The sequence below is a fragment of the Ammodytes marinus genome (genome assembly GCF_949987685.1).
Source record: "Ammodytes marinus genome assembly, chromosome: 8".
Lineage (NCBI taxonomy): Eukaryota > Metazoa > Chordata > Actinopteri > Uranoscopiformes > Ammodytidae > Ammodytes > Ammodytes marinus.
In genome coordinates, this window is record NC_137212.1 from 3830272 (window position 1) to 3842771 (window position 12500).

General features: G+C 42.3%; 1 protein-coding gene across 1 annotated transcript in view; it reads left to right on the top strand.

Annotated features, from left to right (window-relative positions):
• adamts10 (ADAM metallopeptidase with thrombospondin type 1 motif, 10) overlaps positions 1–12500 on the top strand; it is a gene marked incomplete at both ends in the record, with an annotated part of 56019 nt that overhangs the window by 38939 nt on the left and 4580 nt on the right. The window contains 4 exons of the mRNA XM_080032170.1: positions 3000–3022; positions 4996–5119; positions 11489–11569; positions 12097–12260. Of these exons, the coding sequence (XP_079888296.1) occupies positions 3000–3022; positions 4996–5119; positions 11489–11569; positions 12097–12260 (392 nt within the window). The remainder of the gene's footprint in view (positions 1–2999; positions 3023–4995; positions 5120–11488; positions 11570–12096; positions 12261–12500) is intronic.

A 12500-nucleotide genomic window follows, 5' to 3' on the forward strand; every position in this document is an offset into this window, starting at 1 on the left:
GTAGTGCAGTGGTTCTCAACCGGTGGGGCGCGCCCCCCCGGGGGGGCGCGGACACTCTACCGGGGGGGCGCGAGGGGGTGAAAAAAAAAAAAAAAAAAATCTTAATTTTTTTTTTTTTTTTTTTTTTTTTGTAATTTCAATTTTTTTCCTGATATGTAGCCTAGTTCAGAGATGATATGTATTTTTTTTCTTTCTTAACTTTTTTTGATAGGTAGTTGCCAAGTTCATCACACAAACACTCCAATCCACTGATATGAGATCAGTTTGCAATTTTCAATTACTGAATTAATGGTAGGACTGTGGCCACTAGAACTGGTCTCTGGTCAGCAAAGGTCTTGAAAACAGCATAAGTGTGCTTGTGACATGCGTGCCACCCATGCATGTGTATAGGCACGTGTCCCAGCAGATTTTTTAAATCTGAATAAAAACATTTAATTTTGTAGTTAGCGAGTGTAACATGTTCTTAGCAAGGGCAGACTTTCATAAATAAAGGTTTATTTTTTTAGCAAGATATTTGGTCAAAAGCTAGTTGTCATCCGTCCCTCTGTCCAGTTGTTAGGCATCTGGCTGCTAGCAAGTTATGTTGTCTTGCTAATTTTACTATTCATCTGAACTGAAATAAATATTGACTTTTTCCTTTATTATCTTCGCCAGAATGCACCAGAATGCTTAGATTACATGTTAAAAACACAAAAAAATCTTCTGGGGGGGATGCCCCCAGACCCCCCTTCAGGGGTTTAGTTTTCTGACAAACATTACAATGGATACTAACATGATTTGGGCATTTGAAATTATAAATCATCTTTGAATTGGTTGTACAGCATATCACATGCTATTCATTCAGGGGTGCGATGGCCACCCCACTCTAGCTCTGTGGCCCACCTTGGCCACCCCCAGTCAAAATTTCCTGGAATCGCCACTGAGACACACACAACTCCGCGGTCAGGCTGCACAGCACATTAATCGCAGGTAGCATTTTGAGCTAAATCTGGCCACTTTCCAAATCCAAGACTCAATAGTTGAAACATTCTCTGAACTGGGTTGTCAGACAGCAGTGTTTCCCATTGATCATAGACTTTGTTTTGTGAAGCTTTTTCATAACAGGTATACCTATTGTAGAATTTATTCTGTGTATGTTATTTAGGCTACTATTTTCTTCTCTTCTAAGGAGATTTAAAAAAAAACACATTTCCTCAGTGTCTCATTGATACAATCTCATAATTAGCTTTTAAAGTGCACCAGAATTTAACGTTAAAATATAAGAAATTTCCGGACCCCAACCCTAAACCCAATGTTCAACTCAAAGGTGCGCCACTGGCCTAGCCCTTGTGATAATAACAATAATAGATTATCTATCTATCTATCTATCTATCTATCTATCTATCTATCTATCTATCTATCTATCTATCTATCTATCTATCTATCTATCCATCTATCCATCTATCTATCTATCTATCTATCTATCTATCTATCTATCTATCTATCTATCTATCTATCTATCTATCTATCTATCTATCTATCTATCTATCTATCTATCTATCTATCTATCTATCTATCTATCTATCTATCTATCTATCTATCTATCTATCTATCTATCTATCTATCTATCTATCTGTGTTGGGTGGTGTGTGTGTGTGTGTGGGGGGGGGGGGTTGTCAGGGTCGGTGGGGGGGCCCAACTGCAATGACCCAGCTTTGGGGGGGCCCAGCTTGCAAAAGGTTGAGAACCCCTGGCGTAGTGGATAGAGCGCGTACCATATCGGCTCCGGCCTTCGTTGCAGTGGTCGTGGGTTCAAATCCGACCCGTGGACCTTTACTGCAGGTCATCCCCCCTCTCTCCCTCTCTCTCTGTCTCCCCATTTCAACTCTGTACTGTCTAATAAAGCTTGAAAATAACCTTTAAAACAAGAAGTGGGTCCCAGTAGTCTCATAATTACAACATAAAAATAAAATTACAAGGACTTTGAGGGTCAATTTTTTTTCGTCCATGTTCACCAGGTCAGGAGTGAATGAACCGGGGTTAAAGAGTAACCCGCCCGTACAAGATGCGCTCAGAAGTAAAGCCAACGCACCCCCGACGTTTGTCACGCAAAAAAATCCAACATACAAAGCATTAAATAACTCCATATCCTCCTCCCTCTCTACATCATCTGATCGTGCCGACATTTTTATGTTGAACATAAAAACTTCAAACACAGTCTTGTTTGCTGCTTCACGCTGGCTTTAGTACAGCGATTGTTGTCTGACAATAAGGAGAAGCAGAAGGACAGAAGGAACAGATGGGCCGGTTGCACACACACATGCCACTGCACTGCACTCGCTCACACACACACACACACACATGCAGTCACTCACTCACACACACACGCACGCACGCACACATACAGTCACTCACACACACACACGCACACTCACTCAGGCACTCGCTCACACACACTCACTCACTCACTCAACTCACTCACTCACTCACTCAAACACTCAAACACTCACTCACTCACTCACTCACTCACTCACTCACTCACTCACTCACTCACTCACTCACTCACTCACTCACTCACTCACTCACTCACTCACTCACTCACTCACTCACTCACTCACTCACTCACTCACTCCAGTAGTAGTAGGCACGTCTACTAGAGCCCTATTATTCCCGGAATGGTAAGACAAAATATACAGGGCCAGGTTAACAGAGAAAAATGGCATTGTGCAAATTTGCTCTGCATTTTTTTTTAATTTAAATTTTTTTCTCAATTTTTTAGAGCCTGATTTTTTTTAGGCAGGCGCTCATTACACACAGTCATTTACTGGTGCTGGCTGTCAAGGAGATATTCCACTCATTAAAGGAATACTTCACCCATACGGAACCGGCGTTCTATCATTATAAAATCGCTATTATAGTATAATGAATGAGGTTTTTCTTCCCTCAGTCTTTCCTCAGTCTTCCCTTGGCCCAGCTGTCCTGTTAATCCTAACACAACATTTTCCCATGTGTGATGTCAGACATGGGAAAATGTACACTAAATGTAAGATTTTTTCACGGCTTTTGTTTGCAGTTTATTTTTGCACTTACCGGACAGCAGTTTATTTTTGCACTTATTTCAGGCGTAAATCGTCCATGTATTCCTACGCCATCTCACGTCAATGCAGTCAGTGTGCGTAGCGTATCAATCCGCCAAAGAGACAGTGCAACCCCTTAAGCTCTGATCCTAGATTGGCCCTGATGTGACCTACTTCTTTGGGTCTTTTTGAGGGCTCGAGCAGCAGTGTTCTGAATCTGAATCATCTGTCAAACCTTAACTCACTGCTATCCACATTATAAAACCACCAAGAAGAAAAACCACCATTTTTAACTTTTGGATTCAGTTTTCAACGGTGACCTAATCCCTATGCATATAAAAGTAATAATAAACGTAAGCCCCTCATCATTATCCCTCCCTAATAAACAACATGTCATCTGAATATATTGGACTGGTTGGAGTTAGCCATCCATTCTCCTGGCCTTTTGTTTAGCTCTTTGGTTCACTGGTAAAGCATTTTGAGGGAACAAGTCAAGGTGTGTGTGTGTGTGTGTGTGTGCGCGTGCGTGCGTGCGTGCGTGCGTGCGTGCGTGCGTGCGTCTGTCTGTCTGTCTGTCTGTCTGTCTGTCTGTCTGTCTGTCTGTCTGTCTGTCTGTCTGTCTGTCTGTCTGTCTGTCTGTCTGTCTGTCTGTCTTTGAGTGAAGCCACCTGTTCGGCTCATCAGAAGAAGAAAAAAAAGCGTATGTATGTGGACAGCTATGAGTTGAGCTATGTAGGAGCATTATGTCTGTTCAGGATCACTACACACATCTGCTCTAAACATCTCATCTGACTGTGTTTTGGGACGAGAGGTTTTCTGGAAGAGATTAAAGGTTAATTCCCCAGGTCCTGGCCTTCCACACCTCTCAATTTACTTCCTCACCTATGACCCTGAGTGACCCTCGTAAAGACCTCTGTAAACCCAACATACACAAACATCCTTCTCACTATGTCATTCTGGGGGGGGGAGGAGTTAGTGGCATGATAGTAAAAGCATCTGAAAAGAGTTATAGGCGTATCAATCAATCCAAATGAAAGATATTGTCATTTAAGTTTAAAGAAATTCAACTCAGATGAGGCTATGGGCTATGCTCTGGGTTCTTATGACACATACATATGTTGAACCAATCACAGCAGTTCTCAGTCCGAACGTTCTATGAAAACAATGAATGTTGCCATGGAGACTGCTTGATACAGCGACACAAACGCAGTCCTGTCAAACGGTTTAGATAGTAAAAAACTGAGATTTATAATAATTTTGAACATTTGTACAGACGCTGTAAGTGCAAAATAAAGTTACCCACTGTCATAATTCTTAATGTATCATACGTTATGTTATAAACCTAATATTACAGTTTTTTGTATTACATGTATTACTTATTTAAACCTGCAGTGTGTAGAATTTTGGGTTTTATTTCCCAGCAGATTTTGTAGAAAGTAATTATAATATCCATAAGTACATTTAATTTAGTGCATAATAGCTGAAAAAAATGTTTTGAATAATTTTTTTTTCCCTTAAAAAGGGTCTCATATATGTCCATATTTCTGCATATTTTGGACCAAGGCCTAGTGCCGCCATCTTGAAAGTGTCATAGTTGGAATGTCATCAGGTGCATTGTTTAAAATTTAGAATTGTTCTCGTCCTTGAAGGCCACTGTAGCTTCTGTTATTATTCTAAAGGGGTGGGGTTACCCAGGGAGCGTTGCATTCTAGAACTTTGTAGAACTTTCTTGATGATGTCATATTACACACTGCACCTTTAAATAATTTCTATATTATAAGATACATTTTTTTTAAATCATATAGCTGTAAATGATGAGCTCGAAAGCCAATAGTGTAACATAATCCGAATTAACTTAAACATTTATCCCATTGCTAAATCTTTTCTCTCTCCCTCTCTCTCCCTCTCCCCTCTCTACCTCTCCCTCTCTCTCCTCCAGCATGTGGGCTGTGACAGGGTGTTGGGCTCAGATGTTCGTGAGGACCGCTGTAGGATCTGTGGAGGAGACGGCAGCAGCTGTGTGTCTGTGGAGAGACTCTTCAACGACTCGCTGCCTGAAGGAGGTACACAGCTTAATGTGCTAGTTAGTAGAGGTGTATGAATACAATAACAAAAATAAAAAAATTAATAACCAGTAGCCTAGGCCGAAATGCCTTAATCACGCTATTTAATTTCACCTTGATGCACAAACCGTTTCGAACGGCCAGGCAAGGCCACCAAAAACAGGGTTGATCCCTGGACAACGTTAATGTCTGGTCACCTTAATTTAAGACATATAAGTGTTAATACATCGCACAATAGTCCTGTAGCTATTGAGTAGTATGACTGATCAGATGAACCATTGCTGCTGCACACACATTTCGAGGCGATAAAGCTTTAACAGGCTGCGCGCGCTCCCGCAGCTGAAATCACTTTCTGGCAGCTTGTCACTTTTTGGCACCACACCGGCAACAGCAACGAACAACTGCATTGATGTTACGGTCCCCGATGAACAGATTATGACAATTTTTTTATGCTTTAAAACCAATCAAGCGAGAACATTTTATGTTTGGCAAAAGTGCTTTACTGAAATATTTCATCCATGGTTAACATTCAAACATTTGCGCCCCTGTAGAACTTGGCCTGGGTGCGTCTTTTAGCATTCGCTGCTCGCGGCCTCCCTCCGCCATTGCTTCCTACGTATGTGTATGGTTGGACACAATTTGGTGCAAGGAAGTCCCAATTGCTTGCGTTCTTAACTTGAATGTTTTGTCCATTCAGATTCAGCCTAGAGACCTTATAATGAATGTCAGTGCGTTGGTCTATTGTTTTGTGTTGGCAACACACTCTGTGATTATACCGTGTCTCCGCAGAATCTTCCAGCTCCACACAGCGATGCATCTTTCCTAATGGAGTCAACTGCACATCTCTTACTGCTCAGCTCATCAATTCTCTTTTGGGAAAATTCTCTTTTCAGCACGTATAGATAGAGATTTAGTCTGTCTGTCTGTCCTGACTGTCTGCCATTGCCAAAAAGCGGGGAAGAGTGTTGTGAAGTGTGTATTTGGAAGCATTCTCCGCTGTCCCTCCCGAGAGTCTAGATTGAGTTAACATGAGAGGCTATTTACCATGAGAGATGTTATGCAACTTAATGGTTCTGTTGTCCTCAAAAAGAATGTGCACGTGTATTGTTGGATTCTTGTTAATATATCTTGGACGGCTGCCCTGGCTGTGTGAAGTCGGGACGCTCCCAGACATTCAAAATGTATTGTATAATTGTCCGTTCGCATGAGAACTCCCAGCATTTTTTCACACAGCGCAGGCATGCGGTTACAGTTAGTTATTTCGGTAACGCCAAAAAAATAAACTGCAGGACTATCCTTTTACTCAGCACCTGCTCCACTTTCTGGTTATGTCTTTATGAATGCTTCACAGACAAACGATGTGTATATACAAGCAGGTGAGAGTTGACGGAGGCCAGGTTTTTAGAGTTGGCGTTATAAATGGTAACAGCCACTGGACTGATCCATCATTGTGTCTAAATGAAAAAAAAACTGTTCATGGTTCACCAGACAGAATGTTTTTGGATTATTTTGTAGTGACGTCAATGCATTCCTGTGTAGTTCTCTAAAGACTTATTTGAAGTACTTGTAAGTGCATTAGACAATATAAGTTTTGTGTGTGTGTGTGTGTGTGTGTGTGTGTGTGTGTGTGTGTGTATGTGTGTGTGTGTATATCAATGTACATTATCTATCATCTTAATACAAATTCGACAATATATTGATTTTAAGAATTTCGTGACCAATCGGAAGCATATACATAGAGAAAAGAATATAGTCACAAGTCATCACAAGTGAGTTTGTTAGATGAGGAAATTAAGCTTTCAAGTGTAAACATATTTACATAAATATTACACTGGTAGCTTATATAGTAATATATACATGAAAAAATACAGTGAGTCAAGTCTGCTCAGTATCAATGGTTCCTTTTCCTAAGCCAACACAAGATCTCTAAGGGCCTGATTTACAAAAGTTTTGCGTGTGTAAACGTGTGCAAACTTGATTTCCCACTCAAAAGTTGATCAACTTAAAAAATGCCCCACCAACCAATCGTGCAATCTGTTAGAATGCAAACGCAATTTAGCACTTAAGATCTTTAGTAAATCAAGCTCTAAAAGGACAAAGAAAAACTACTTGGAAACCTATTCAGCGCATAAGGAAAGCTCAAATAAAAATACCCATAATCCATATAATAGACTGTGTATTATATATACTATATACTTAGCTATATTGATCCAGCAGCCACCCAGGAACACGTGGCAGACAGCTTTAGTTTTTGGGTCCGTCGTGGACCAGTGTGGAGTGTGGCTTGAGGTTCCCGGATCTATTCTGGTTCACATTTCGACATTTCTCACCACAACAACCAACTTCAGAATCTCTCACCCAACCGTGGGACAGCAACTCTTCCCCCCCACCGAGAGGTCCCACCCTGGGGCAAACATACAGCTGGGCCATGTGTACCACAGCGGAGAGCCAGGAACCACAGTCTATTTACCCCGTCTTGAGGTCTCACCTACACTCAAAATATCTGACATTGTCGTCGGGCCAGTAAAACATATCCGCTAGTAGTCAGGGCTGGAGCGTAGCTTGTTAAAGCGATAGTGCAGTATTGTTTTTAAAGATAATTTTTAGGAATTTTCAATCTAACTTTATTAGATAGAACAGAGTTGATATGGGGAGACAGAGAGAGAGAGAGAGAGAGAGAGAGGGGGGATGACCTGCAGTAAAGGTCCACGGGTTGGATTTGAACTAGCGACCACTGCAACAAAGGCCCGGAACCAATATGGTACGCGCTCTACCCACTACACCACCAGAGCGCCCCGATAGTTAAGTATTTTTGAAGTGGTGTTGAGGTACTTCAGCATAGTTAATGTGTTACCTTATGGAGATGGCGGTCAGCAGCCATGAGTTTAGGGTCGCTGTAGCAGAGTTCAGCATTGTACATTTTTAGAGGAGGCCAGCAGAATTAATTTTTTAAGTTAGCATTTATATATGTGGCGAAAAAGCGGGGGTTTTTCTTCTGACCCACTCTGCAACGGTAAAATGCTGGTAGCGGATTGTGAGGAGATATATTCACTGATTTTAACTAAAAGTGATTTTGACAACAAGTGTTCTCCACCTTTTTAAAAGAACTGTTGAAAACAATGTAGCAGAAGTTGAGATATCCTTACTTTTGTTTTGTTGTATGTGTCAAATTTAAAGGACAGCTTTCTGACTTCACATCCACAGTAACTAAATCAGGCTTTGTGTGTGTGTGTGTGTGTGTGTGTGTGTGTGTGTGTGTGTGTGTGTGTGTGTGTGTGTTTTAAGGCGCACTCACACTTGGCCCAGTTGACCCGTACCGTTCTTAAGCGCGGTCATCCCCAGGGTTTGGCTTTCACTGCTCTGTATCCAATAGTTGGGTTTGTGAATATTTTCATCCGGCCAAAATTTTACAGCAAACATTCCACCTCCGCATCAGACCAACGCAAACATGACTTTTAAAGGTCTGTCGACGGGGCGTAGGCGCATATAAAATGTCTATGCTCGTGCTCGTACACTGTGCCAAAAACACACCACTTCCCAACCCCGGGCCAGGGCCAAGGAAAAGTGTACCATTCTTGAGTCCGGTACAGCGCATTCACACTGGTCAAACGAACTAGACTACTTTCCAGTTCATCTTAAAAGTGTTGGATGGGGTTGGATTCAAGGTTTTGAAGGTACGTAGACAGTAGTGTCCATATAATCTGGCCCAATACATATTTCCTACATGCCTTGTTTGCCAATACAAACTTTGGAGTTCATACTAGTTCACACACACTACATTCTGAACCTGTCCAAAGTCCAACGGTGTAAACTCAGTCAACTTTGTACCGAATGCAACAGGCTATATAGCATCTACTCTAACCAAACCCAGAAGACAGATACACACACACGCACGCATGCACACACACACACACACACACACACACACACACACACACACACACACACACACACACACACACACACACGCATACATACACACACACACACACACACACACACACACACACACACACACACACACACACACACACACACACACACACACACACACACACACACACACACACACACACACACACACACACACACTCAAGGCTCATTCTGGGCACAGGAAGATTTATGACTCAGTGGTGTCTGCAACAAGCTTTTAACTCTTGCAGCCTTTTGCCAACACTTCTGCTCTCAGCTCGTTTATATATATATCTAGTCGGGATTGAAGCCAAACCATTCAGCCTACAACAGGAAACTATAAAAGTGAGAATTGAGGTTGTTCTGTGCACTCTTCTTTAGGTGTAATAATGTTCATCTTAAAGCTATATTGCGTAGCTTCTGTCGCCCGCCATGAGGAATTCTGAGTAATAACAACAACACTGTGGTAAGCCTTCTGTGATCCAGCATGGATTGTATACCTTCTGCTGTACGTCCAGGTTTTTATCTTAGCAGTAGAATCAACAACTGAAACATTTCTTGGGCTCTTCTTGGGATTTTCCTGAGCTCCTGCACCAGTGTCGTAGGGGGGGGGGGACACCAGTTTATGAACGCTGCCATACTGAGAAATTCAGAGAGAGTTTTGTGGAGCTGATAGGCTTAACCAATTTTTTTTTAAACTCATTTGGCGATGGCTTTATTGTAACCGACATTTATTCATATGAAAAATGTACGCACTATAGCTTTAAGCCTGTAGCTCTGGTAGGAAGGCGATGGGGATTCTTGTCCAGATTTTTAAAAGAAGAACTCACTTTTGCTCTCTGCGTGTCCGTCTCTAAGGGCCAAAAAAACCCTCAAACTCTGTCCCTGTAATCTTCCACGCCTGTGTGTGTGTGTGTGTGTGTGTGTGTGTGTGTGTGTGTGTGTGTGTGTGTGTGTGTGTGTGTGTGTGTTTGGTGTGTGTGTGTGTGTGTTTGGTGTGTGTGTGTGTGTCCCACCTCTGAGAGTAGCACAGAGAGGTCACGGGCCAAGCCTCTCCTTTCCTCTTGTGGTCAAAGCGCTGGAACAAATTATTTAATTCCTCCGTGTGTGTGTGTGTGTGTGTGTGTGTGTGTGTGTGTGTGTGTGTGTGTGTGTGTGTGTGTGTGTGTGTGTGTGTGTGTGTGTGTGTGTGTGTGTGTGTGTGTGTGTGTGTGTGTTGTGTGTGTGTGTGTGTTTTTGTTTTTTTCTATTCTAGTGAAGCCAGTGAAGTTATTTGCAGGTTTGCCGTGGCCATTTGCATCTGTTTATCCAAAAATCTACATGTTGGATAAAGCCAGGGTTTCCATTTTTATTTTTAATTATTAATCTTTACAACATTTAAATTGTAAAGATTAATTCATTTTATACATCAAAAAAATACTATGTACAGGTCTTAAAAATACATTTTCAGCATGTTTTAAAGAAGATAATGTCTCATAAATCAGACATTTAACAACATTTGAACAAATCCTTCCGTAATAACCTTCAGAATAGTGCTACGAATGATTACGGAAAGTTAAGTTCCGTAAGTAAGGTAAGTGATTTAGAAGTTGCGATTTTTGGATAGAAAAAAAAATCCTAATGTAGAGGTAATGGCTGTTTAAAAAGATGGTTGTATAGGAGAAATAAACAGATGCAAACAGACATTGCGGGGGGACAAGACACCAAAACAGATGCAGGAATAGAGAGAATAGAGAGAGGAGAGGAAGTTGGCAAATCTCTCTCTCTCTCTCTGTCTCTCTCCCTCTCTGTCTCTCTCTCTCTCTGTCTCTCCCTCTCTCCCTCCCTCCCTCCCTCTAAGCAGTGGAGCGGGGCAGCTAAGGCCAAGTGCCCAGGAATGTCACTGGAATCTGGAGCCTCTGTTTAGTGCATCGGGGGTCTCAGTCCCACACAGTGAAATACTACTTACTGTACACACACACACATCCCACCAATACAGATACAGTGTTGGGGGGCTCACTAGTTAAACTACATTTAGCAGTAGCTTGCTGGTAGATCAACTATTTGTACTGTGATTCAAGTAGTTCAATTACTTTTTTTCTGTCATTTTTGGTGTCGTTAAAGGTGTAGTCAGCGATTCTGGAGAAAGATTTTTGTCCAAACCTGTCCGGAATGTGTGTGTGCGCTGAAAAAAACATTTGGCGTTCATACACAGCCTAGGCTCTGTAAACTGGCATGTTAATAAAGGGGTCCCACCATAGCTGGCAACATGCTCTACTTACAACTTCTTCCACTGTTAAGTCCAAATGAACCTCCTTCACATTGCTTTAATATTGTTTATGTGTTTATGTGTGTGTGTGTGTGTGTGTGTGTGTGTGTGTGTGTGTGTGTGTGTGTGTGTGTGTGTGTGTGTGTGTGTGTGTGTGTGTGTGTGTGTGTGTGTGTGTGTGTGTGTGTGTGTGTGTGTGTGTGTCTCAGGTTATGAAGAGGTGGTCAGGATTCCCAAAGGATCCGTGTTCATCCACATACAAGAACTCAACATCTCCCTCAACTACCTGGGTAAGAATGACAGAATTTTTTTTTTTTTAAATCAATAAAATCCAAATTTAAATCAATATTTTGCTTCAGTTGATCACACTTGTTTAGTTATTAGCCATGTATAAAGCATGATGATGTATAGCGAACTCTCCTGGGCTGCTGTACTATGGCTGACCCTGTGCTCTGACCCCCTCTGAAGTGTGGTAACTTGAGAGGGGGATATGCGGAAAGACGAATTTCAAAGTAACCATTGACTAATAAATTAACTTAACTCGTGGCCTAGTGGATAGAGCTACAACCAGTGGATAGAGCGCGTACCATATTTGCTCCGGCCTTCGTTGCAGTGGTCGCAGGTTCAAATCCGACCCGTGGACCTTTACTGCAGGTCATCCCCCCTCTCTCTCTCTCTCTCTCTCTCTCTCTCTCTCTCTCTCTCCCCATCTCAACTCTGTACTGTCTAATACAATTTTAAAAAAGCTTGAAAATGCCTAAAAAAGAATCTTTATAAAGTGATTTAACGTAACCCCTCCCTCTGCTCTGTGTCCCAGTGCTGAAGAGTAAAGGGGAGCAGTACTTCATCAACGGGAAGCTGACCATCGACACCCCGCGCAGGTTTGAGGTGGGCGGGACAACCTTCCACTACAGACGGCCCACGGACGGCCCAGAGACACTGGAGGCTCTGGGGCCCACCAACATGACCCTGGTAGTCATGGTAGGACTGGAGAGAAACAGACACAGACAGACAGACAGACAGACAGACAGACAGATACACAGACAGACAGACAGACAGACAGACAGACACAGACACACAGACAGACAGACAGACAGACAGACACACACACACACACACACACACAGGGCCAGAGACACTGGAGGCTCTGGGGCCAACCACCATGACCCAGGTAGTCATGGTAAGAATGGAAAGAAACATGTGTATAGGTGTCTTAAAGCT